General features: G+C 47.4%; 1 protein-coding gene across 1 annotated transcript; it reads left to right on the top strand.

Annotated features, from left to right (window-relative positions):
* Positions 1-22535, top strand: LOC146205042 (uncharacterized). Its single transcript, XM_084589727.1, has 2 exons — positions 1-344; positions 21961-22535. Exons 1-2 carry the CDS (start codon positions 330-332, stop codon positions 22489-22491), a joined length of 546 nt encoding a protein of 181 aa, XP_084445853.1. The 5' UTR covers positions 1-329; the 3' UTR covers positions 22492-22535.
* The last annotated feature ends 5224 nt before the right edge of the window (positions 22536-27759 follow it).

Raw genomic sequence — 27759 nt, 5'->3', positions numbered from 1 at the left:
AACCCTGCTGCCGAGTGGCGGACATACAGGGAAAGCCGCTGACAGGCCGCCGAACTGCAAGCGTTTCTGGCCCTCTCGGTAGCAGCTTCGAGGGCACGCGTGTGGCGGGATGCGGTAGAGGCGGAGAACAAGCCGTTTGCACCATTCGACCTTGACTAAGGCGGCGGCAAAGCATTGGGCGCCTCCGGAGGTCTCCTCTTCTGAACCGGTTCGAACATGGGCGCCTATAATAAAAATACGGCGCGTGTCCAGCACATCGTCTTCCCCGCGGAGATAGTGTGAAGAAACGCACTTTGAGGATTGGACTGGCAGCAGCAGCACTTGTCACGATGAACAGCAGTACGGTGAGTGCTCCCGACGGCTTTCTTTGCGCGCTCCGCGGCGCGGAGCAGCACTGCTCGTCATAGTTTCGTTCTTACCTTCCTTCTTTTCATGTTCTAGGACATGGAATGTCGGCAGGCTTGTGAGGGAAAATAGCTGCCCGAGTTATTTTTACAGGACAGAAAAAGAAGAAAAAAAAAACTGCAAACGGCAGCATCCGCAGCTAAAAAGAGAATAGAAAGTGAACTAAGATTTGGTCCTAAAGCAACGGCTGTGCCGCTCAAGACTATCGACCTACCTTCTAGCAGAAAAGTGCTCCAGGAGTACTATTCCCATTAATGTTTTTTTTTTCTTTTTTTTTCTTTTTTTTTTTGCTTTTACGATGATACTGATCTGACTGGTACTTTACTGTACATGACAGTCACGCAGCTTTCCGCTGGTCATTTTCACTGCTGCCCGCATTCTTTGCAAATATTTCTCCTTTATTCGTTGAGCGGGGTAAAGAAGTGACGCTTGTAATATTACAGACGTACGGAATGGTCCTGCTGTAGTTCAGCAAGTTTCGATGACAGTTTGTCTTCTACTATGGGGAAACGAGTTTGTCAGTCAGCGCAACGAACGACATTCCTTTTTCGGCAAATCCGAAACGCAGGAGTGCCGATCGTCGTCTAGGTGAATCGACCGTACCTGATGCCACCCGGACGATGGTTTTAAATTCTTGGGTGGCACAGTGGTTGGGGCGCTCGACTACTGTGCCCAAGGATCAAATCCCGTTCTCGGCGGCTGCTTTTCGACAGAGGCGCCCGAGTGCTGTGCGATATCAGTGCACGTTAAAGAACCCCAGATGGTCGAAATTTCCGGAGCCCTCCACTACGGCGTCTCTCATAGGCTGAGTCGCTTTGGGACGTTAAACCCCGCAAACCAAACCATGCTTTTAAATTAAAAGTTACTGCGTGTAATAACCCGTGGTAACTCCGTGTGTTTTGTAGTGAAGCTATTGCTTTGCTCTAAGCTTGGCGCTGATCTTTCCTCCCTGCATGGTTCACGAGCCGGGCTGATTGAAGTGTGCTTGATGAAACTCTCCCTTGAGCACACAGAGCCCGTGAAACTAACTTGATCCTTAAAATGCCCGTGCCGATCAGCTTGGGGCCAGAACAAGTTTGAGGCACCTCTCGCAGAAACGGCTCCTGAATCGCAAAACAAGCCAGTGACAGCGATCATTGCAGTCATGTACGCTTTGGCCAGGGAAATCACTACGCCTACCACCGGAAACGCGACGCAGGGGCGCGCAAACGGCTGCGCTAGAAGCGCTGTCTACGTGTTCTACGCCGTTGCGTCGTATCTGACGTCAGCGATGACGTCGCCGATGGAGAACTATTCTGACTGCCAGGAGTAGGGAAAGGACATCTATTTGTATGAGAGGAGAAACACGGTGAGCAGCTGAGAGGGGACCCTGAGGAGAGCTTCGTTGGCGTTTGTTGGTCCGGATGACTCGTTTGCGGCCATATATAGCCGGCGGGGCCTGCCGTGGCCGCCAAGGCCAGCAGTTTCTGGTCTGCACACCCTTCCTTGTGTCTTCTGTACGTATTCGCAGTTAACCACGGCAGTCAACGGAGGCAACGACTACCTCACGTTGCGTCACCTGAGGTTTAATCTTAGCTTTAGGCAGTAAGCTCGCTAATCGCGAGATAAATGGGTCGCCAAGCTAATGACAACATTTACGATCGCCCAAGGCAGAGAGACACACACAAGCAAGTGTTGCGGAAGGGCAACACTAAAGGATGTGCTTAGATTGTTCGAACCGCCACGTAGGGGTGAACTTGTGCGTGTCGAAATTCGTCAAGTAAACACAAAGCATTACTTGTAAACTACGCTGTAAGAGAAAACTCAGCAACGTGGAGTCTATAATCATTGCACATAAGAGAAAATTGTCGCCCAGGACCTGCGGTGGCGTTGCTTTCGTAAATGTGCCGATGTAATGCGAAGGTTTTAGCTCTTCTCTATCTCTCGATCTGAAAGAAGTGAGCGAAGCGCTGAAAGAGCTGGAACCGGCGCGTGGCTCTCGCGACCTTCGGTGCTCAGCGCGTGGCAACGACAGGTTCCGCCAAACGCGACACGTTCGGCAGACGTGCTATTTCTTCTTCTTTTTTTTTTAATGTCCCTGCGTTCCACTACATCAGGAAAGATCTGAATGCTTTCTTTCCTCACCCTATGTCTTCGAGAAACAAACTTACAGTTCGTGCCTTCTTGAATTCATCATTCCACCAATAGCGGCCGCAAGGAAGTGTGAATGATATCATCCTATCGTGAATGGGAAAAAATGCTCTAATGCATTTACTGTGTACCGTATGCTACATATTATTTACGTTTGCTTACTGAATAGGCGAATGCAAGGTACGATATCCAATTTCACATGTACTGCTATAGAGCGTGCAATAGTTGGTTTCGTCGCGCTTTCGAGACGCGAGTCACAACATAGACAAAGCCGGTTAAATTCGGGCTAAGCTATTTATTTATTCATTTACTAACCTCGCGTAGTTATTTGCAGATACTAAAACGGTGTTTCGTTCTGAGCGGTCTCTTGTGCTTTAATATTATTATTTTTTTCTGTTAAGATGATATGATGAATAAAAGCGGTGTTATTTCTGTGCCATGTGCCCCAAAACCATTCGAAACGCGAGGCATTTTCATGGTCTCACGGGGAGATCGACGATAATATTTGTGAAGATATTCCCATTCACAACTCTCTCTCACTCTCTCTCTCTCTCTCTGTATATATTGTCTGGTTTCTTTTTAATAACTGACAAATTTGCATTTTAAAAACTAGGAGAGATGCATCTGTGTATTCAGTGCGGGCAGATTTTATAGCAAGACGGGCATCATATACGTGATAGATCTGTATGGTTAGACAGGTAACTAAAATTATATAAACAACGTATTTACATTTACACTCAAGGAGCAAATTAGGTCTTGAAATTGAAGGCCGTCAGGAATAAATTTGAGTTTCGTTTCTAATTTTTTAATGGACAGTGTGGTTCGAAATATAAGTCTAAGCTCCTTAAGTTGGCTTCCCCATATAACTATACTATGACGTCGTTACGCGTGGTGATGTCACCAGAATCATATTATCTGCTTCAGCATCATCAACAAATGGCGTCCGTGTTTAAGGAATAAGAAATGCGATAGACATCATTTTATGAAGGCGTAATGACGAAAGGAGGCTCAACGAGCCATCAGCGTGTTTCTTTGACGTTCACTCTCTCGAATCGCACTGCGGGCAAAGGAATTTTAAAAGAGTGGCTTACATTCTATATAAGAAGAGGGCTGAGGCGGGTTGGCTGGTTCATGTTGGAAGGGAACGAGAAAAACAACGCTGACCTGAGATAGGACCGGAAAGAATGGACAAACGTATGTGCTTGTCCCTTCTTTCCCGTCCCGTCTGTCAGCGCCGTTTTGTCGTTTCCTCACCTTTGATGTTGACAACATTTAACTTACCAACACACACACACAGACACGCATGCACGCACGCACGCGCACACGCGCACACACACACACACGCACAGACACACACACACAGAGGTGGGCATTTGACCTCAAAATATATTTGGCGACCTCACTCAACCTCACCTCAAACTCAAAATGTGAGGTTGAGTTCGGGCGCTCGACCTCAAAAAAATTATTAAATTAAACCGTAACTTAAAACAAATATGCATTTCTCGGTAATCCTGGGATATACAGGCAAGCGAGAATTTTGTCGTATGAAGGCTGTATTTTACTCTTGATTTTATACAATAATTAATATCCCGGATAAAAGCAGAACTCCGGAGACTGCATGTCCAACCCTGCACTAAAGTGGCAATCCTCTCCCCCTCCTCGCCTACCCTTTTTTGGTCGGTTTCATTCTAAGGCCTACATGGGTACCACGTTACTACTAGGCCCATAATACAATACAAAGAGTTTATCCCATCCGACCTATGTGAATAAGATTCGTATTATAAATTAAACAAGCCAGTTCTTACTATATACTGAAAAGAAAAATGCTGTTGACCCTAGTGACGATGCCAACAATGACGATATGGTCCTTTTCTTAATTCGAAAAAAACTTTGTGATTGCCAAGCTGTTTTTTAATACACTGTACATTGTCTTGTGACCGAATACATTAAATTAGGAAAAAAATAAGAATACAGCCGTGCCTCGTTAGTATGGGCACTTTGGTTCCCGACCAAAACTGTCCATAAAACAAGTCATCCATAATAACGACTCATGAATAAAAACGCAAAACTGTTTATTGAAAAAACATTTATAATTAATGCCTGCTTTTTAAATTAAATTTGTTATTAAAAACAGCTGAGCTGTCGCTGCTACCCCCTTCTCCATGAATCCGTCTACCCGAAATGCCATGTCTGTTCTAAAACCTTGCCAGCTGAAGTCAGTAATACCTAGACAGAGCGTAGAATAATTTTTCTTAGTAAACATCACCCTGCTGTACTGAACAAACATTCCGTAAGTCATCACAGGTAAAGTATATCAAGACAGAGGAGAAGGAACGGTACGCACCCATAATGTAACCGAGGCAGCGAGCCTTCTCTTGAAGCATTTCGTCGCTCACGACAGCACCTTTCGCGCGCACATTCCCGAACCACATTAACAAGGCTGACTCCATTTCTTAGAACTGTGCTGGGCGCTGTCGGACTGTGGCTTACGCTGCGATGTCGACGTTGAGCCATTTATCGGAGTCCTGTAGTATATATAGATGGTATACCGTCGACCTGACGAGGCTCAGGCCTAGTTGAACTTGGGTCCAGTCCCTCACGGCTTGGTCTGACTGAGATGGCTCTTGCCGCTTGTATTCACAGATTTCCCGCTTCGCGCCTGCGTTCAGCTCCGTTCTTTTGCGTTTAACTCCCGTCATGCCAACAATCAGACTAAAGTTGTGGGTTACAGGCTCCTGATTCCTTGCACTCTTTTTGCCTAGATAACCTCCCTGCCTTTCCGTTCTTCTGATTCTATCTTTTTTGCATTGAGGGAGTCGAGTTGGCAGGCTCCTATGCAGAGGGCTATCGAACAGCCCCTTCCTGGCGCCGTTTTTATGTGTTCCTATAAAACAAACACTGCAAGCTGAAGTATAGTTTTAGAACGACGGCTAGCCGACTATGAAGAGCTCAGACCTTGTCAAAGCCGCATCGTTGACTCAAGGCGAAGCCGACATGCGGACCGCCTGGGGTGCAAAATGTGGCAGTTCGGCAGCGCAACAGTGACGAAAACCAGGAGCATGAGAAGGAAGCGCGTCCAGGACGGCACGCCTGGTCCTGGTTGCGTGGTCGTCACCTTTCTTTTGTTGCTCTATACTTCGTGTGTGTGTTTCAACTCTGACCGAAAAGCGTTAACGTCTTCATGGAACACACTTCAGTTCCCACCCCCACTTTTGGCGCTTGTCTTTCTTCCTATTATTTTTTTCTTATGCTTTTACCGGCCGCTCTGTTCACGTTCAGCAGAATTTATTGCGACCACATGTTGCTGTTTTCCCGACAGCGGCCTCTCATTGCGGCGCTGCCGCTGAAATCACCCGGTTCCCTCCTTTAGGGGTCTTTTTTACTTACCTGACCCCCGGTTTGCTGTGTACGTTCCTTCCCGCTCTTGCGCCCCCCGCCTCCCCCCTCCTCCCCCTCTTAAAACGACGACACGCCCGGTTTGGTTTTGTCCAACTCCACAGGACTCGTTCAGGCATCCGGCCGTATCGCTATCGCATAGGTTCCCGGCCTGAGCGCCCTTCTTTAATTTGCGTTCGGACTCCCCTGCTTTTTTCAAACGATGTCCATATTAATGAGACAAAAATACATAGGCCCAAGCGGGCTTTGTGCATTCTTCCCTTGTCCATTGTTCAGACAGCAAGATTCCATATTAACGAGGCATAAATAAATTTAAAAGTTTCGTCCCCAGAAAAACTGTCCATAATTCGGGTCGTCCATATTAACGGGGCACAAGTTTTCCATAACAGCCACTCATGAAACTACTTGTCATGAAGACTATATCCCCAAAAAAACAAACAAAAGAGGAAAATACATCAACACACCAAATAATCAGAAAACTCGGCCAACGCCGAGTAAACAAACGTACCTTCAGAAAATTTCGATGAGGAATGCTGTTGATGTTATGAGGTCTCAACCGGCCACTCCCAGGTGTTCGTCTATAATTATGCGATCCCGTGGCGTATTGCAAGAATTGGTGAAATTGCTTCTTCGAACAGCACGCTTATATTAAAAAAAGTACAGTGGTCGCAACTGCTAGGAAAGAGGGTTAAACGTGAACCACTTTGCTGTCGCGAATCGGCTCGCCCATCAAATTTCGCCGGAGCAAAATGTCCAACTTCCACCCAGCTCCCATCCAAAAAAAAAAAAAAAAAAAAAAGAAAAAAAAAAACTATTGTACTGTGATAGTCATCGCCATCGACATGCACCTGTGCGTTGTGCGACGAAGACGAAGAAGAAGTACGCTGGGCTCGCCGTTGCAAGGTCCCGTCCTCACAGCTCTCCATCTGAGCGTCAATAAACGCCCTATTACAATTGGTGGAGGTGCCGGAAACGATCCCACCCAAACTGGAACTGCGAAGCCGTACACTACCCTCTACGACCGCCATGCAAGACACTTCGACGCTGCCGGCCGTTCCACCCACGATCATGTGTGCTGGCGTCGTGCGCCAGCGTGACCCTTGCCTGTTCAGCGGCACGGCCGATCAAGATGTCGACGACTGGCTGTCATCCTATGAAAGAGTAAGCACCTACAACAAGTCGGATGACTCATACAAGCTCAGTAACGTCATATTCTATCTGACGGACGTGGCGAACCTCTGGTTTCGCAACCATGAGGCTGACCTGTCATCTTGGTCGACATTTAAAAAGAATTTCGCGGAAGTGTTCGGCCGCCCGGCAGTGCGTAAGCTTCGTGCCGAACAACGTTTACACGATCGTGTTCAGCGCGCTGATGAGACCTTTACCAGCTACATAGAAGACGTCGTTGATCTCTGCAAACGAGTCGACCCGGCCATGCCGGAAGCAAACAAAATCCGCTACATCCTCGAGGGCATTTCTGAGGACGCCTTCCAGATGCTGGTAGCGAAAGATCCCACCAGCGTTAGTGAACTCGTGAAGCTTTGCCAGAGCTACGACGAGCTCCGCAAGCGGCGCGCTTCTAGGCGCCGCTCCAGTGTGTGCGACGAAGGCGTATCCGCATTAGCCCTGGGTGGTTCGCCAACTTCTGAAGGGAGCCCGCTGAATCAAAAGATCAAAGATTTTATTCGTGAAGAGGTCGCACGTCAAATCTCACTCCTTCCCCATTTTCAAGACTCGGGCCGCCTCGTTTCTGAACTGGCTCCATCTTTGGCCCCTGCTATACGCCGTGTCGTGCAAGAACACGTCGCTGATGCCTTGCCGTCCAACCCCGTGGTGCCGCCTGTGACGGCACCTCTCACGTATGCCCAAGTAACGGCTAGGCCACCACCTTCGCCCCCGTCTGGCTCCTATGTGCAGGTCCCTGCCTACCGTTCACCGCCGCATGCTGAGCCTTCGTTTCAAGCCCCACCCTCAAGGTTCCGCCCACATCCTATGAAACCTTGGCGTACTACGGACAACCTTCCGATTTGCTATGCCTGCGGTCGGCCGGGCCATGTTGCGCGCCTTTGTCGCCAGCGCCTCCAACCTTCACAGCCTGACATTCGATTTTACCCGTACGATACCGACTCACGCTCGCAAATGATTCCGCCCGGTTCTCAATTTGTCCCACAAGATCGCCAAACCTATACCACTCGTCGATCACATTCTCCTCGGCGCCGATCGCTTTCTCCAATGCTGCGACGTTCTACCAGCACCGTTGAGGGAAACTAACAGTCGCAGTTCCGGGGGCAAGAACTGCGCTTGTTTCGAATTCCTCAAGTCCTCCATGCCGTCCCGCTAATGTTATCAAAGTTTCTGTAGAAGGCGCCACAGTTCTCGCTCTCGTCGATACCGGTGCAGCCGTCTCCGTCATCAGTGAAGCGCTCTGCCGTCGAATTCGCAAAGTGACCACTCCGATTTCCGACTTTTCGCTCCGCACCGCCTCATCACAGCACATTCACCCCTCCGCATCTTGCACAGCCCGTGTGCTCATTCAAGACGTCTTGTACCCCATCGAGTTTATTGTTCTGCCGAACTGCTCGCATGATATCATCCTCGGATACGATTTTCTATCGACTCATCAAGCCGTTATTGACTGTGCTCGTGCACAAATTGCCTTCGCCCCCCTCTGTGATGCCCCCTTCTGTGATACCCCTCCCCGCACTGCAAAACTTCTCGTCGCCCATGACACCGACATTCCTCCGTTCTCTGCTGCCCTCGTACCACTGTCTTGTGAGTGGGTAACTCCTTTGACTGCGATTTTTACACCTTCCGAAGCCACCTCCCGTCATCCCTGCCTCCTTTTTCCGTTCGCTGTTCTCGAAATTCAAGACGGCAAGAGTGCACTTTACGCCTCGAACCCATTTTCTTGCCCAGCAGTCCTGCTCCGTGGCGAATGCATTGGACGTCTTGAAGAGCTTGATCCCAGTCATATCACCACTCTTGCTGACTCAACCCCCTCCTTCGACGTTAGTCTGTGCTCTTGCGATGTTGCGACCGCTTCGACGCCCTCCGACGTTTTCCAACATGCTATTGATGCTGATCTTCCACTTGCGCAACGTGATCAACTTGTCGCCCTCTTGCAGAACTTCGCTTCTTCATTCGACTTTCCTCAAACTGACTTGGGCCGCACGTCTGTCGTAGAGCACACCATCGACACCGGTAAAACTGCACCTTTGCGCCAGCGCCCCTATCGCGTGTCGGCTTCGGAGCGCCAAGTAATTGCTGATCATGTGGACGACATGCTCCGTCGGGGTGTCATTCGGCCATCCCACAGTCCCTGGGCGTCTCCAGTTGTGTTGGTACCTAAGAAAGATGGCTCCTTCCGGTTTTGTGTCGACTACCGCCGGCTCAACAAGATCACGCGCAAGGACGTCTATCCTCTGCCACGCATCGATGACGCACTAGACTGCTTGCAGGGCGCCGAGTTTTTCTCCTCGTTGGATTTACGATCTGGCTACTGGCAGGTGCCAATGGCTGACGCTGACCGCTCTAAAACTGCCTTCATCACACCAGATGGATTATATGAATTCAACGTCATGCCCTTTGGGCTTTGCAACGCCCCGGCCACATTTGAACGCCTCATGGACACTGTGCTTCGTGGATTCAAGTGGCGAACCTGTCTTTGCTATCTCGATGATATCGTAGTCTTTTCTACCGATTTTCAATCCCACCTGCTCCGACTGAAGGACGTTCTCACTTGTCTCGCTACCGCCGGCCTCCAACTGAATCTGAAGAAGTGCCGCTTTGCTGCTCGCCGACTAACAATTCTAGGTCATGTCGTTTCTAAGGATGGCATTCTTCCCGATCCCACCAAACTTCGTGCAGTTGCCGAATTCCCACGCCCAAAATCACTGAAGCAGCTACGAAGTTTCATTGGCCTATGCTCCTACTTTCGCCGCTTCATCTTAAATTTCGCCTCTATTATTGCTCCTCTCATCCAGCTCCTCTCCGGCAGCTCCGACCTCTGCGCATGGACACCTGCTTGTGATGACGCCTTCAACACTTTACGCCGTCTTTTAGTTTCGCCTCCCATCCTCCGCCACTTCGACCCGAATGCGCCAACTGAGATTCACACTGACGCTAGCGGTATTGGGATAGGCGCCGTTCTCACCCAACGCAAACCTGGTATCCGAGACTATGTGGTGGCGTACGCAAGCCGCACCTTGACCAAGGCAGAGTCCAATTATTCTGTTACGGAAAGAGAATGCTTGGCCATTATTTGGGCCATCGGCAAATTCCGTCCGTATGTCTATGGCCGACCATTTTATGTGGTCACTGATCATCACGCTCTGTGCTGGCTGGCGTCCCTCAAGGACCCGTCCGGCCGCCTTGCTCGCTGGGCTCTTCGCCTCCAAGAGTATGACATTCGTGTCATATATCGCTCAGGCCTCAAGCATACTGACGCGGACGCTCTTTCGCGCTCACCGCTGCCTCCCTCTTCGTTGCCTGATGAGATCTGCGCCTACGATTTGTCTTCGCTTGCCACTATTGACATGGCCACGGAACAGCGGCGCGACCCGTGGATATCTACACTTCTGGACTTTCTTTCAAGTCACTCTCCAGGTCGTCTGTCTCGGGCGCTTGCCCGCCAAGCTCACCATTTTTCAATTCGTGACGGGCTGCTCTATCGCCGCAATTATCTTCACGACGGAAGGAAGTGGCTTTTAGTCATCCCCCGTCATCTCCGCGCCGAAATTTGTGCTGCTTTCCATACTGATCCCCAGTGCGCCCACGGCGGAGTGTTGAAAACCTACACGCGCTTGCGTCTACGCTTCTTCTGGCGTGGAATGTACCGCTTTGTCCGCCATTTTGTCCGCTCCTGCCAGTCTTGCCAACGCCGAAAAACTCCTCTCAAGTCCTCTGCTTCGTTGCAGCCGTTGCCCTGTCCTGCCCGTCCGTTTGATCGTGTCGGCATAGATCTATACGGTCCCCTTCCTACAACTTCAGCTGGCAACCGCTGGATTATCGTGGCAGTGGATCATCTAACCCGCTACACTGAGACATCATCATTGCCCTCTGCTTCCGCACGCGACGTGGCTGCCTTTATTCTGAAAAACCTGGTTCTTCGCCATGGTGCCCCTCGCGAACTGCTCAGTGACCGCGGACGCGTTTTCTTATCAGACGCTCTTGAGGCTCTCCTGAAAGAATGCCGCATCATACACCGCACCGCTACCTCGTACCACCCTCAGACGAATGGACTGACAGAACGTTTTAACCGCACTCTCGGTGACATGCTGGCTATGTACGTGAACACCGACCATTCCAATTGGGACCAAGTTCTACCGTTTGTTACTTACGCATATAACACCGCGACACAGGCCACTACTGGATTCTCTCCATTCTTTCTCCTTTACGGGCGCGAGCCACCCTGTACTATGGACACACTTTTTCCCTACCGCCCTGACGCTTCCGAATCTTCCCCGCTATCCGATGCCGTCACGTACGCAGAAGAATGCCGTCAGCTCGCCCGCTCTCTCACAACAGAAAATCAGTGGCAACAAAAATACCTCCGTGATACCGGCGAAGCTTCGTCATATCTCCCGGACACACTGGTGTGGCTCTGGGTGCCCTCCACAACCCTCCACTCCCTGGCCTTTCAAAGAAGTTTCTTGCTCGCTACCACGGGCCATATAGGGTCCTCCAGCAAACATCTGCAGTCAACTACGTAGTTGAGCCCGTCACGCCCTCTGCGGACTTGCGACGCCGTGGTCGTGAAACAGTTCACGTGAACCGATTGAAGCCATTCTATGACCCCGCTGTGCTTTCCGCGCCATAAGTCGCCAGGATGGCTCCTTTTTTTAACCGGGGGGAAAATGTACTGTGATAGTCATCGCCATCGACATGCACCTGTGCGTTGTGCGACGAAGACGAAGAAGAAGTACGCTGGGCTCGCCGTTGCAAGGTCCCGTCCTCACAGCTCTCCATCTGAGCGTCAATAAACGCCCTATTACACTATATAAATACTTGCACGTCCGGATATCATTTCTCGTACCAGTCTGACATGAGCTTCTTTGTGGTATTCACTTGTTTTCCTTTAAAGACTGAACTAATAAATTGCACGGTGGTGTCTCCGAAGCTACTTCGCCGCATGCACCGCACGTGCATCCAGAGAAATTATTTCCCCGTTAGTGTCGTATAGTTACAGCACATAAACGTAAAATAAAGACAAGAACAACAAAAAGGAGGCGAGCAAACAGCCCGGAGGGACCGCGCTCCCTGTTGTGCACGCGCTCCACCCTTTGTCGTCCGTCTCTAGGCATCTGATTTTGCTCATGCGGTGAATGCCGAACTGTCGCCAATACACACCAAAGGCAGTGGCGTATGCGTGTCAGCTCCGCTTTCAGAGACTACATCGCGCTTTTCAATACTTGCAAAAAAAAAAAAAAAACAAAAAAAAAGAGAAAAACTAAATGACCGCGCCGGTAAGTGGAAAGGAGGGTTGGGCTATGGGTCTCTGGAAAGATGCCAAAAAAAGAGCCAAATGTGAGGGAAGAAGCCTGTTCTCTTTTCGGCAGTGCACGAACCTAAATGACTTACAAGAAAAAATATATAAAGCAATACCATGTTGAAGAAAGTATTAATTAATGTCGCACACTAAAAACAGAAGAGAACTGCGCTTCCCAGAGCGTATAGAAGTCTTGAGACATAACGACTCAGTACCGCATTCCTCAGTGCTAGCATGTAATTGGTTTCATCCACGTATATTTCAATCGAGTTTTAAAGAAAGAAACGAATGTCTGAATATATTACTCCGACATCTGACCACAAACATTTTCATCCGATTGATCTGTCCGTCGCGAGCAGACGGCAGCACAAAAGAGACACGCTCAGTTTGCCACACCAATTCGTCCGTCTAGACACCAAAATGTCGAGCCAGAAACCATCTCAATACTTTTTAGCTCATAAAAACATGTAGGAGAGCGCTTTTCTCTTTTTTTTTCTGCGTCTAAATAAGAAATTTCAAGAGAGACCTGATATTATGGAAGAATCCCTTACCATCCTCCTTCCTCCTGCATTTGCTTGGTTTCACTAGAATTTGAGAGACAAAAAAAGGGCCCTAGCGGAGCAAAATCTTTTTTTTTTTCATTGGGCTTTACTTTATACAAGCCCCATATAAATTTTTTTGTCTCTTCTATTTAAGCAAATGGTTAACATGCGCAGGCTTCTTTCCTCTACACCAGCTGCGTCTTATAAGTTGTGCCGTCCATCTTGTATGTTTTACCGCTATTGATTATGTACGGAACGCTAGCACCTTCATCCCATGCTGCTATGATTCGGCGTTGCATTTGTTCGGGGCCACCTGTGAATCTGTTAGAAGGAACAAGCAGCACAAGACCAAAGAGAGGTTTTTCTGGAGAATATAAGAATATAAATTTACAGGACCGGAATATAAAACGATGGCGTACAATTCGAAAGGGTGGACCTCGATAAAATGCTCAGACGGTATTGTGCCGGTTATCCTGGTTTGTTCATGTTTTTTTTTATCTGTCAGTATCACGTCCCCTAACAATTTCGCTGCACCAGTTTCTGTTAAGTTTTCGTGTAATGTACAGCGGGATCCTTCATCGAATGTAAGGCAGCAGCCATGACGTTAGCGCCTGGAAACGGGCATGCACGCGACAAACACTTCTGCTCCGCGCCGTCTGCGCAAAGACAATTTGCTTCGCTTGTTTGTGTGTGTTTGTGTTTGTTTGTGTTTGTGTGTGTTTGTTTGTTTGTGTGTGTGTTTGTGTCTGTGTGTGTGTTTATGTGCTTGTTTGTTTGTGTGTGTTTGTGTGTTTGTTTGTGTGTGTTTGTGTGTTTGTTTGTTTGTGTGTTTGTTTGTTTGCGTGTGTTTGTGTGTTTGTTTGTGTTTGTGTTTGTTTGTGTAGTTGTTTTTAGTAGTTGTTACAACTTTTATAGCTCGAGTTGGGTCCAGAAGTAAAAAAAAGACCCGTTTGTGTGTGTGTGTGTGTGTGTGTGTGTGTGTGTGTGTGTGTGTGTGTGTGTGTGTGTGTGTGTGTGTGTGTGTGTGTGTGTGTGTGTGTGTGTGTGTGTGTGTGTGTGTGTGTGTGTGTGTGTGTGTGTGTGTTTGTGTGTGCTTGTGTGTGTGTTTGTTTGTGTGTTTATGTGTTTGTTTGTTTGCAGCATCCGACAAAAGCACCGCGAGTCACCGTGAGTTATGTGCTTTGCGTTCTCCTGGGTGCCGGCGGCAAGCATCGGCACAAACAAGTCAGAGGAAACAGGGATGGCGGGCGGGGGGCACGAGGAGTTCGTGCCGTAAAAGAAAAATATATATATCTCCTTTCAAGAAAACCAGAGGGAAGTGTCCTCGGGCTGCGGACATTCCGGTGGGATACCGAAAACTGAGCAGGGGCTGCGGCATCTGGCAGTCGGAACGGGGGGTAACTCAACACCAAGAGTCGGCGGGCACACCGCGGCAGCACGCTCGAACTCCGCGTCAAAAGGGGCGCTCTTCGAAGTAAGCCGCGGCAACAGCAAAAAGCCTGGACTTCACAATTTTGACCTCCCACAATGACGACCTCACTCAACCTAAAACTCACGCGTGAGGTTGAGGTCCAATTTTGTGACCTCACTCCAAAAATTTCGAGCTGTCGCCGACTCACTTTAACCTCACCTCAACCTCATCTCACTCCGTGAGGTTGAGGTCGACCTCATGATGTTGCCCACCTCTGACACACACACACACACACACACACACACACACACACACACACACACACACACACACACACACACACACACACACACACACACACACACACACACATATATATATATATAGTATGTTCAGAAATTCAATTGAAAAACTTGAAACATATTTATTTCGACGTTGCTGTTGTAGCACGACCAATCGAAAAGTCCATTATGTTTTTGAAGAGTGCGCCAGCCTACTTTAAGGTATCTCTTGTGGTAGCATCTCTACAGTATTTCTCCTGGTGCATATACAGTATATCTTCCTTGCTCGAAGAAACCATCACATACATATCGGCCTACCGCCACAGCGAGGCCGACGGCCGCATCAAATTTCGTTCGCTCAAACCACGGATGAGAGCAGCACGGTCGTGGCGTGTGAATGCGCGAGTCATGAGATATTCTTTTTTGTTTGTTTGTAGATGGGAAAAGGAAGCTTTTCTTATCGCAAATAATGAAACAGGGATTTTTGAAGCTTCACTGCGGCTTCGCAAGTCTCCTTTAATGTCTAAAGGCAATATGTAATTACAATTACCTAATTAATTAACTGTACAATAAAAAGCTTATAGTGTACAACGTGGCTGGCAGCAATATGCTTCTGAGTTCCCTCGCCTGCCTCAAATGTTTTTATTTTCATCTCTGCTGGGACTAGCTATTCCAATGGACGAACGTTGAACGAGCGCCACCTTCTGGGAAGATAAGCTTGTATGTACTCAATGAGGGCCATCCGAAGAGTGGTTTCGGCCTGAAACAAGCGATGTTCATTTCTTAGTTTGAATGGGCTTTCTATGACGCTTAGCTGCATTTGTAGTGGACGCTGTACTGCAGAATACTGCCATAGCGTGCGTTAGTTGCAGCAGTAGCGTAGGCGTTGTATTTCGGGCTTCCTGGTGAGACTGGCTTAGTTGCGGGGTTACCAGGTCTGTGAGCAGTGTTCAAGTTTGGAATTGAATCATCGTCATATTTGGTCTCTGTAACCGGTACTTGCAAAAATCCCTAATATGGAGATTAAAGAAGTGATTCGGGCATCTACGCGGACATATTTATCTTAGTGCTTCCTATGTCCTTCGTTGCTTTCATTGTATTCTGCTTAATAATATTATTCCGGAGCACCGACCCAGACAACTCACAGGCATCTCAGAGACATATCAGGGATTCGGATTATGGGAGATTGGGATGTCCTAGAGAAGTCCGGGGAATTTCCAAAGAAGTGAAAAAAGAACCGACTTTTCTGGACATCCCAAACAATGACTCTCATGTTTCGGAAGCTTATTGGGACATTGCTTAAGAAGCTTTCGTCGGCATACGCTACTAAATTTTCCATTGTTATTCTACGTCGTGACTTTTGCAGGGTCCTTGTGAGAAGCATGCAATTATGATGTCCTCAAAAATGCTGTTTTCGGTTCTCCCTTATGAAAAATCTCTCAGAGCTTGTGCTGACGTTATGGCTGTAAACAAATTTCATATTAATGTATTCGATTACCTAGCGTGTACCGTAGCAATTTTCGGGGGCGTTCAACGCTGCTGCGCAGCCTGCTATTTCAGCGTTATATCTGCATTCCTCGTCTTGAGGTGTTGTTTTAGACACACAAAGAATGATACACACTATATATATATATATATATATATATATATATGTAAGCCAACAGTCGGCGAGGCCAAGGAAAGCATTGGGGATTGTACTTTGTCTTTTTTTGTTTATTTTTTTTTATTTCGGTATAATCACATAAATTAGTAATGTAATCTGTTTAGGGGAAAGATAAACACAAAGTAGAAGAAAAGACAACGTGCCGATGGTGGGAACCGAACCCACGACCTAATATATATAAGCTCACATACACTCCCAATCTCCCAATTCTTACGCATATACTCACACGTTACCAACCATTCAACAGTTGCCGTCTTAACACAAGCCCATGTGCTTATCTCAGGTACTTCTTTATATACTCGTCTACAAAGGCGTGCCGGTATGTGCAGGTAATAGACTGCATATCAGCAAAGTTATATGAAATATTCTCGTTAATTTATTTATTTGCAGTAAAATTAATCTCGGTCACAAACAATGTCTGTTAATTGAGCCCCTTCAATTCTTTGTCGACAATAACAATAAAGCGATTAGTTAGAGCTGTTCTTTGGAGAAGTTGGGCGTCATGCTAATTGAGCGCCGCGCTTAACTATCGCAACATAGGCCGCCTCTTTTTGCGAACTTGTGATTCATATCGTATCTTACCCCTCATATCGTGGCAGGCTGCATGCAATGCAGCCTACCACGATATTTCCAAAGGAGCAAATTTCCATACTTTAGCTAATGCAATTATGAGCTTACATTTGCTGTTCATATATGCTCTGAAAAACCACAACGGACAATCAGTTGCAATCTCCTAAATACACAATGTTGGGGAAGTGCTGCCGAAATTTTATTTATTTATTTATTTATTTGATCATACTGCAGACCCAGTGAAGGGTCCTGGCAGGAGGGGCAACAATTCCAAAAGAAAACAGAAAAGCATAAAGTGCAAAAACATGAACATAAAATTTACACAAGTACAAGCAAGACAGCAAATCAATACACGGCCTTTTCTAAGGAATCAAGGTCCTGAAGGGATGATAATGGCAGGTTATTCCATTCGGTTATGGTGCGCGGGAAAAAAGAAAATTTGAAAATGTTAGTTCTGGCAAAGTAAGGTGTTAGTGACTCGGTGTGCGTATTTCTTGTTGCCCTAGACGATGCCGGTTTAAGATACAAATCAGGAGCCATTGATAATTTATTATTTTTTAGTAGAAAGAGGAATTTTAGCCTGTGTATTCTGCGCCGAGATTCAAGGGACTGTATGTTATGTTTAAGCATTATGGTAGATGGTGAGTCAGTGCTGCGATATTTAGAAAATATAAACCGGACAGCCTTGCGTTGAATTCTTTCGAGAACATTAATGTTAGTTTTAATGTGTGGATCCCAAACAGTGCACGCGTACTCAAGTTTAGGTCTAATCATGGTGTTATATGCTAGCTGTTTGACGTCGGAAGGAGCTTGTTTTAACTTATGTCTTAGAAAACAAAGGTTACGGAAAGAAGATGAGCATACAGTGTCAATATGTTTGTTCCAGCTAAGTTTATTCGTTAGTGTTACACCGAGGTATCTGTAATCTTCGACTTCTGAAAGGTTCCGGGTGGGAAGACTGTATGAAAAAGAATGGCGGTTCTTTTTGTTCGTAATCCGCATAAATACTGTCTTGTCAGCATTTAATTCCATTCCCCATTTATTACACCATTCGCTAATACTATATAAGTTAGAATTAAGTAAAATCTGGTCGCCTGGAACATTAATTTCATTATACAAAGCACAATCATCGGCAAACAATCTAATTTGAACAGGGTGAGTAACGACGTCGGTAATATCATTAATATAGATAAAAAAGAGTAGAGGCCCAAGGACACTGCCCTGCGGGACACCGGAGGTTACTGGAAGTTGGCTGGAACAGTGACCATCGATACTGACATATTGAAATCGGTCGGATAAATAAGCTGAAACCCAGTTAATAATAAATGGAGACCAATTGTTTCTAGTTTATGGATAAGTTTACTGTGCGGAACTAAATCAAAGGCTTTCTTGAAATCTAGAAATATGACGTCTACTTGGCCGGAATGGTCAAGAACCTGAGCAAAATCGTGAATGACAGATGTAAGCTGGGTGACTGTGGAAAAGCCTTTCCGAAATCCATGCTGGAATGGCGATAATATGCTGTTGTCGTCAAGAAAGGTTTTTTATGTAATTAGCTATAATATGTTCAAGAAGTTTGCAGCATGAAGAGGTCAATGATATGGGGCGATAATTATTAAACAATGCGGCATCACCTTTCTTATGTATGGGTACTACACGGGCAACCCTCCAGTCAGAAGGCAGACTTGAAGACAAGAGAGAAGCTCGAAAAATGATCGTAAGAAAGTGAGAAATCATTTCAGCATAACGATGTAAAAAAGAATTAGGTAAATTATCAGGGCCAGGACTTGCTTTTGTTTTAAGATCCAACAACATTGCAAACACACCAAGTTGAGACACAAGATCATGTATGGGCTGTGAAAAAGAAACAGGAGTTACAAAATTATCTGCAGGTGTGGAAAACACGCTGTGAAAATGTAAATTTATCTTTTCAGCAATATCTGTCTTGTTGCTGAGCAGCGCCCCCTCGTGCCTCATCGAAGGTAGGGATTTCTTCTGTTTGCTGAGAAAATTCCAGAATTTCTGAGGGGCATTATGTATAAACTTCGGCAGAATAGTTTGAAAGTAATAGCGCTTGGCCGCTGCTACTGCTTTAGTCAAAGAAACCTGCTTCATTTCGATGGTGCTGCGGGGAATACGTGCTCTTCTTAAGCGTTTGAGCCTTCTTTTTTTGATGCAAGATATCCCGCGTAATCCAGGGATTAGATTTGCCAGTTCTCTTTATTCTTGATGGAATAAATTGATTGATACAATGTGTGGTCATGTGTTTAAATTTAGACCACAGAACAGATGGGTCACTTCCTTCAAAGCTGCTAAGACACAGATCTAAATAATCTAGCACGCTCTCATCCCTGGCACGCGAGAAATCTTTTACAAGTACGGTTTTCGACTGTCTGGCAAGTTTATCAGCAACAAAATCGCAAGTAAAATACACCATCTGATGATCAGACAATCCTTGATGGATCGAAACAGTAAATGTTTCAAGAGAACGGCTCACAAAAATCAAGTCAAGAACGGAATTCGATGAACCATGAATACGTGTAGCTTGTCCTACTATTTGTTTTAAATTGTTGCACAGCATGATATCAAACAAATGGCCAGAATGTGCGCAGTGACGTGAGACAGCAGAAGCTAGATCCCAATTGATACCGGGTAAGTTAAAATCACCAACGAGAAATATGTTATTTTGTTTGAAGGATGACATATGTTCCGACAAATCGCGTAAGAACTTAAGAGGAGAATCTGGAGCACGGTAAACCGCGACTAGAAGGATGGAACGGCCCCGAAAAAGTAGCTTAAGCGAGATGCTTTCGTGATCATCGATTTGTCGAGTAAAAGACGTCTGAATATTGTTTTTAACGAGGACCGCCACTCCCCCACCTCTTGATAATCTGTCACGGCGAAATACTTGATAAGATGGGGAGAAAATGTCTTTATTTTCTATTTCCTCGCGTAGCCACGTCTCCGTGATGACAACATGCGGATTGTAACCAAGAAGAATAGATTCAAGCTGTTCGCTTTTATTGACAATGCTGCGCGCATTTATGTTTAGAAGTCTGAATTCTTTTTTTATCTGCTCACTGTGTCAGTCATTCTGTCGTGTACGTTGCGATGGCAGCTTCACCCTTGTGCTTGTGATGTCATCCCATGAAAACATTTGGCCCGCCACGACCAATTTATCACTCACCAATTTAACCTTCATTTTTTTGTCCCTTTCTGCTTTGGCACTCTCCCATAAAAGTTTTCGTTTCCTAAGAGTTTCTTTCGAATAGTCGTTTTGAATAGACACATTCTTTCCTTTGAGCTTGTATGCGTTTTTAAGGACTGCCTGTTTTTCGTTATAGTCTTGAAAAAATATTACTACAGGCCTGTTGTCACTGCTTTTTCCTAAACGATGAATTCTTCCCACAGAAGAGCAATGGACATCAAGCGTTTCAGAGAAGATTTCAGACAGGACCTTCTGTTTTAGGTCAGATTCTGTCTCATTTGGCTGCTCACATACTCCGAAAACGACCAAGTTGGAACGCCTACTGTAATCTTCCATATGAACCAGTTTTGATTTTAAGTCTTGAATAGCGCGTTCCATGTGATCAATTTGCTCAGTTTGTTTTTCGAAATCAGCAAAGCGCGTACTCAAGTCAGATATTGTTTTCTCTAAATTCCCTTGCTGCGCTCTGAGGACTACAATCTCGGCCGTTAACATAGTATGTGCTGTGACTAACTGCTTTAGTAGTTCTGAAGCGTTTTCATTGGAATGATCGAGTCCAGGGTTTGATTCAATATCGCCACATAAGAGTAGCGCGCAAACACAAAACACATCTTTGACAATGCTAACGCAGCGCTGTGGGCACGGCAGTACCAAAAGTCCGCGGCAGTCACTTCTAAATGTAGTGGAATAACCACCAACCTGAGCAAAGCAGAAGAACGAAGCATAAGGCAACATGCCTAGGCGCGGTCCGCTGTGCCCACTGAAGCTGAATTCTGGCTGTCGGTCTTTTAAACGGGGGTCCGTAAAGGACACGTGGAACGGAGGCGGTGCTTGCAGAAGGTAGTCGTTTCGCCAGATAACGAAATCCCCGGCGTCCGGTACTACATGATCCTGAAGGCACGTGTCGACTGATGTGGCATCTTGCGGAAGGGTCAGTTCGGACGAACCGAGCAGAAAAGCCTGAGCAAAGCAGAAGAACGAAGCATAAGGCAACATGCCTAGGCGCGGTCCGCTGTGCCCACTTAGTTAGCAATTGTTGAGTATCGTAGCAGGGACGGCGCCAATTATTCCTAGCTACAATGACGAACATGCCTTTTGTTTGTCATTATTAGCGAAATTGTGCGGCTCTCGTTCACTCGCTTGGGGGCGACATGGTGTATGATCCAAGGCAACTGTCCTGGAATGTATTTAGAATGGTCATAAATCTGAAGTAAACAAAAAATCCCACGGAGATCCTCTTTTGGAAGTTTAAACATATCCAAGAAGGGAGCTCGCGTGGGCATCCCACGGATTATTCTGTTAGGATGCGGAAGGTACAGAACGTCCCTAGGAGTTGGCGTGTTGTCTGAAGACTGATATACTTTTCTTCCTTTTTTCTTTTTATTGTGTGCCAATTCTAATCCGATAGTGGGCTATTCTTAGCGGCGTAGTGTTAACAATGAACAGGCACTCATACACAGGACTAGAATTAGGTCGTATCGGTCATGAATCATGCTCTGAAACATGAGCGATGGAGATTATACTTTAATGACTGGCGGAGAGCTCTCTGCTCCGTGACTCTGCCAGCTTAACCGTCTTTCACTTGGTGTTGTGTTTCTCCGGGGGCAGCGACAGGCTGTTTCGTGTATTCTGTTTTCCTCCTTTTTCTTCCGCTTTTTCATCTACAGGACCACTCTCTCCGTACTTCTCGCCCGCATGGAAGGCATTGTATATTACCAAGGTCTTACCTGGCATCAGAAAACACCAAGTTTTGTTAATGTTTTACGTGCGCTAGGAAATAGGAGAGAGGTGGGGGGGGTTCAAATTAGCAAGGTGCTGAGGAGGCCCGCCAGAATCGTGTGCCTAATTTTCTGCGGTTGTTTTGCAGGCTCTTCTGACTGTCACCCTGCTGGCCGCAGCCGCGTGCTGGGCGCAGGCGGAGGACCCCAAGGCAGCCACCGCCGCTTCAACGGCCGACACCGGCGAAGGAGAAGGCGTCGAAGGGCGCATCCTTGGCTTGGGCAAGCTGCGTGGTGCTTTGCGGCAGCGCCACAACAAGCGGCCCAGCCTGATCGGTGCTCTGCTGGGGGGCCACAAGCACGGGGCCCAGTCGCCGCTGGGTGGCGCCCACTACGGCCATGTGCAGGGTGGTCAGCAGCACGGCTACCAGCAGGCCGCGCAAGGCTTCAACCAGGGCAGCCAGGCATTCGAGGGACAGGATAAGTACAAGAACGTGCAAGGCTTCCGCGAGACCAAGGGTTACCGCACTGAGATGGGCTTCGAGGAGACGAGCTTCAACCGGTACGGCTCGGGCACCGGCGCCTTCCAGGGAGGCTTCAACCAGCATGAGGCTGGCAAGTTCCAGCAGCAGGGACAACAGCAGTCGGGCTTCGTGGCTGCCCCGTACGGCGGGCGCTAACCTCCCAGCGCCAACGTCGCAAATAAAACTATTTATTCCCATCATGATAATGGCCGTTCGGCAGAGTGCCACCGTGCGAGCCAGTGTACGGACACGTGCGTTTGACGTGGGCTCTATCCATTCTTTCATGGCGAAACACGAAGCAAACGTACGTTTCTCTCGTATTTATATATGTTTATTTCAACACCTTCGTTGATCAGAAACTTGCCACCATGTATCCGTGGCTGACCTTCTACAGGGGGATTGTAAAGCTGATTACGAGGGCACTGAAGTCTGGTTCAGTAGAGAAGTGTGAAAGGATTAGCATTTGTTGTTGTAGCTGATGATGATCCTGAATCACGCGATATTTCTTTGTCACGGGACTCTGGTGTGATATCATCCCTTTTTGCAAGTCAAGCTCAATCACGTGACACTAGTACGTGACCGCAGTGTGGCATCATATTAATAGAATGCAGTTACTTATAACTCAGATCAAGGCACATAGACTATTTTCCAACTTATGACATATAATGGCATCGTATGATTAGTAATGATTACACGACTAGCTATAACACCATATATGGTTGAGCACTACAATGCTAACGATGATGTGTAACTGATGAGATGACATACACTTTCCTACGACGTCACATTACCTTTTGGACCACGACTTCCAGCGACACATTCTGCGGGAACTTCTGGCGACGGCTTTTCCTTCTCGCGAGCCATATAAGGCTTTCGCCTTAAAGGGAAGCTGAAGCGGTTTTCAAATTGCATGAAATTCGGTGGTTGGAAAGAAGGAGTATTGTTAATCATGTGTGTCAATGTATTTTTAAATTCTGTTGATAAGAGAAACAGAAATCGCTTGTTAAAAGCGCGCCGCGGTCACACCCTCGTCGCTGCAGGGAGCGGTGGAGGCGGGGCGCCGAAACTGTGGAACAGGCGGCTGTGACGTCAATCAGGGAATACCGGCCGGCCGGCTAGGCCGGCCGCGCGTTTTACACGCTTGCTTCGCTCCGTCCCGCGCTTTAGGGATCTACGGATCAACGCAGTCTGCTCCTGGTGCCGTTTGTTTTCTCCATTTCTATCATTTTGTGCTGAAGATTCCGCGTGTTCGAAGATCCAATGAGGTCAACCAGCAGATACGCAGCTGTTGCAGAGTGGCGCTCCACGCTGTTCAACGCCCTCCGACTAGTGAGCCTCTTTCAGTTGAAAAATAAACGTCGTTCAATGTTCGAAAATTGCTTTTTTTTTTTTTAGTCATTAGAAAACAAGCATTCCTGTGAGTGCGTGAAGCAATTGGTGGCTGTCAGCCGGCTTTCCGGTGTGCGAACTTTGGTGGTCCAGGCGACATGGTGCTTTTGCTTTATAGTCTCCCAGAGGAGAAGAAGGCCTCTGTCATGAAAAGGAAAAAAAATATTGCCTTTGGAATCAGCTGTGTTTTGCACTGATGATTTGCATGCCGATGACTATAATCGAATCTTGGCAGCGTTTGCGGCCATTTGGGATTTCAATTAGATCAGCACAACTGAAGCCCGCGGCGGTTCTGTCATTGTTCCCGCACCTAATTAGGTTAATACCACGGCTGCACGGCTGGCTTCACTATCGTTACATTACCAATTAGGTACAGGAAACGAACTGAATATGATCGGTAGAATGAAGCTGCATTTGCATTAGTCATTTATAACGCAGTGTCTGGATTGCCGTGCTGCTCGCGCGGCAGCAGCGCGCTCAAGCATCGTCCGAACGCAGCAGTGCCTCCACATGCCGCGCCGGCCGCGCCTTTCGCAAGCTGTCCGTGGATTCCTTGCGCGTCAAGAAAGCGTGCTCAAATTTATTGCTGTCTTAAATAATAAGCGCAGGGATAATGGAATGTCAAAAATTAACCCTTATTGAGGCTCGCTGACCCGTACCGAGATCCGGTGCCGTCGCTCATCCTATCTTCTTGTACGTATACATTAGCTCGTCTTCTGAGGCGGCGCCGTGATAAATAATATCTTCATTTCATTGTGAGACAAAATGATTTGCAGTAGGCAGTTCTACAAGTAGCCTGTTTACTACAGCGCTGCTCAATTTCCAAGCGTCGTCTGCTGTGGCGCCGATATGCGAAACAAAATATAGGCCTAGCGACAACCAGGGAGTGCGCTCGTCCAGAGCATTCGTTCGCCACGTTCGCTGCCGGCACCGTTCCGGTAAGCTCGCTTCATCCGGCGCTGCAGGCGCTGCGAACATGCCTGATTTCATTATGCGGCTGAAGCCGGACCATTTTCGGCGTTGCGTTGAACAGCGCACCGCGCCAACTAACTGCAAAGATATATACGGGCAGCTGCAGCTGCAGTACTCGTGCGTTTGTTGTTGTGCCGTTGGGCGATACTCGAAGGTTGTATAAACGCGTTGTCGACTATGATTGCATCATATACAATGCCTATTCTTTTTGTTGCTACTGAGATGAGCTTTAGTGTGTAAAGGGCAGTTGTTAAAGCGGGCTAGCTCTCGCACTTTTCAACTAGCGCAAATGTCCAAATGTGCTGACTTTGCTTTTGCTGTCGACGTACTCGCCGTTTTTTTTTTTTTTTTTTTTTAACTGCATGGTTTCTCGAACGCGTACGGTAAGCGTTAAAGGTGTTTTACATTGTTTGAATAAGCAATAACACTTTAGATCGAGCTCTCAAGTCCACTGAAGCAACGCGCACGCAGCAACGCACGCAGCCGGCCTTGCATACCCAAACTTGACGTCATGATGGGTCCGGCCAATTACAGACAACAGCGGCGTTTGCTTGGAGGGCGGTCCCACTGGAGCTCGTTTCCCGGTACGATTCCCGGTACGCACGCCTTGACGAGCGACATTAGAGATATTTAGCTTGCCGGATACGACTAACACGGATACCGGTTTGCCGGACGCCTCTTACGCACGCGCAGTGGCCTCACACGCAGATTCATCTTAATCCCAACCCCCTGCCACGTGGGTTTCCCCGCGGTTTCCAATTCCTCATACATAAGGACCACATGGGCTACGCATTCGCCGCAGATGTGATTGTCAAATAACAGTCCGGTGACGAACCCAGCTGCCATGACCTCGATGCTGAGCCAGACGATCCGCAGAGCAACGCTGAACACGCATAAGAATACTGCGACCAGCATGGAGTCAGAGTTACATGCAAAAAATATAATGTGAACCCCTGATAAACGGCACAATACATGTTGTGAGGCTGACCTGTAGCACGGCATCAGAAGATACCTTCCAGACCACGTCATCCCATTCAGTGATTATACTACACCAAGCAACGACGACGCTCAGGCCCAACCCACGCAGATATATACATCTGGAAGTTTGCAGGTGAGTCAGGAATTGGAATCCCATTGTGACCCACTGTTCCTAATCTCCCTCTCCCATGAGTAGGCCCTCCTGCTAGTTTTATTTATATAGAAGACGCACTAAAACAAGTGCAGATAGGCTCTTTATGAGCGTGTGGTCTACACGTGTCGTCTACGCGTGCTGCAAATGCAGAGCTCTCTATCATGATTATGGTCCTTCAAGTGCCACTTGATACTGTCACAGAAAGTCGATAAAGATGATGGATTAGGTTTACTGGGCAAGTATATCTGAGGAACCGACGCGCGAACAAGCTCAGACAGAAGAAAAGCGCGTGCCATTCACCCGCGCTCGACCGCATGACGGCGCTAGTAAACATCCGGCAATGCCTTTCCCGGGGCAGTGTCGTTTTGCATGCCTGCAAAACGTGGTAGCGGAGCAGTGTCGGAACCACTAGTAGGTATTGAATGTCCGAGAAAGAATAGTTTCTCTTGCACAGATGATACCGTCTCGTAAGCAGAGGTAGAACAGAGAGGTCACATATAAAAAGACGAGTCGGCGACGATCGAGGCTCTTCCCTTGAGGTACTGTGTCTCTGCCGCTGAGCGAGAGCAGTCATCTGTGTCAAGTGAAGAGCACGGGATAGGAGCACGAGACAGGTAGTCAGCATCGCTGTGTTTCTGGCCGGACTTGTAAAGGATAGTAACGTCGCCAACCCTGAAGTAAATATCGACGGCTGCAAGGCTACTGCCTTGATGCAGGCACCGACAGTGAATCGTTCATCGGTAAGCTGAAGAAAGTAACTGTTGGAATGGCCTGCAAATTCGCACTATGCACTGGGCCGCCTGATTACGCAGTCAGGACGATGCATAGCGCGAATAACAGTTAATGAGCACACCTTTCCGGTTGCATTCGTAGTGTTTAAAAGTGTTCCCGTGACTTGGGCATAGATTTTCTGATCGAACATCAAGCAGTAATCGATCTTCGGTTCCCCCGAAGACAGTCAAACAGCATCAAATGATTCTGAGCGTTGTTGATGAACAAGTGTACCGCTTTCGCCTTGACCAAGCGTAATCCTCCATGTATGTAGTGAAGAGCCAAAGTGCTGATTAGCAACTTCAGTGAGGAGTGTTGACATCTGAACAAGAACTTAACGATCGTATTCTTTTAAAAAAATTTTAACCTGAGCAATGTATTCATCCTCTAAAGCCGTTCGTTCACTGGAGCTCTCCAGTGAACGAACCGGTAGAGCCGAAATTCGACGTCAAGCTACCTTTTCTCCGGTCATGGTGTCAACGAGAAGACATCCGTAGTTTCCTACGGAATTATAACGGATGTTTCGCATCGTCATCAGAGGTTCAACAAACGCCCATCGCCAAGCATCGAACTGGAACTCACGAAAGCAACAGACCGTTGCGCCAAAGCCCCTACCGTGTTTCGCCGAAAGAACGCTATGCTATTCGAGACCAAGTGGAAGAAATACTTCGCAATGACGTCATCAAGCCATCGAATAGTCCCTGTCTTGCGTGGTATACCTCCGCTTGCACAGCATGACAAAAAAGGATGTGTACCCTCTATTGCGCATCGACGACACGCTGGATCTGCTCATGCAACGAAAAGTACTTTTCCACGATAGACCTAAAGAGAGGTTACTGGTCAATAGAGGTCGATGAAACAGGTCACTAGAAGATCTGATTTAAAACGCCGGATGGCCTACGGGTTCATGGTCATGCCATTTGGTCTTTGCTCAGTACCAGAGACATTTCAACGAGTAATAGACCCTGTTGGCGGGCCGAATTTGACATACTTATAGTATATATCTAGATGATGCCGTCGTCTTCGCGAAGACTTTCGAAGATCACCTGGCTGAGGGTAGTACTGAATGAAGTAAAGTGTTCTGGAGTCACCCTTAAGCCTGAAAAGTGTCGCTTTGCCTACCAAGAACTGCTGTTCTTCTGCCACGTCGATAGCAAAAA

Source organism: Amblyomma maculatum, chromosome 1 (genome assembly GCF_055883805.1).
Source record: "Amblyomma maculatum isolate TAMU_Amacu chromosome 1, ASM5588380v1, whole genome shotgun sequence".
Classification (NCBI taxonomy): domain Eukaryota; kingdom Metazoa; phylum Arthropoda; class Arachnida; order Ixodida; family Ixodidae; genus Amblyomma; species Amblyomma maculatum.
This window is presented reverse-complemented; position numbering and strand designations above follow the sequence as displayed.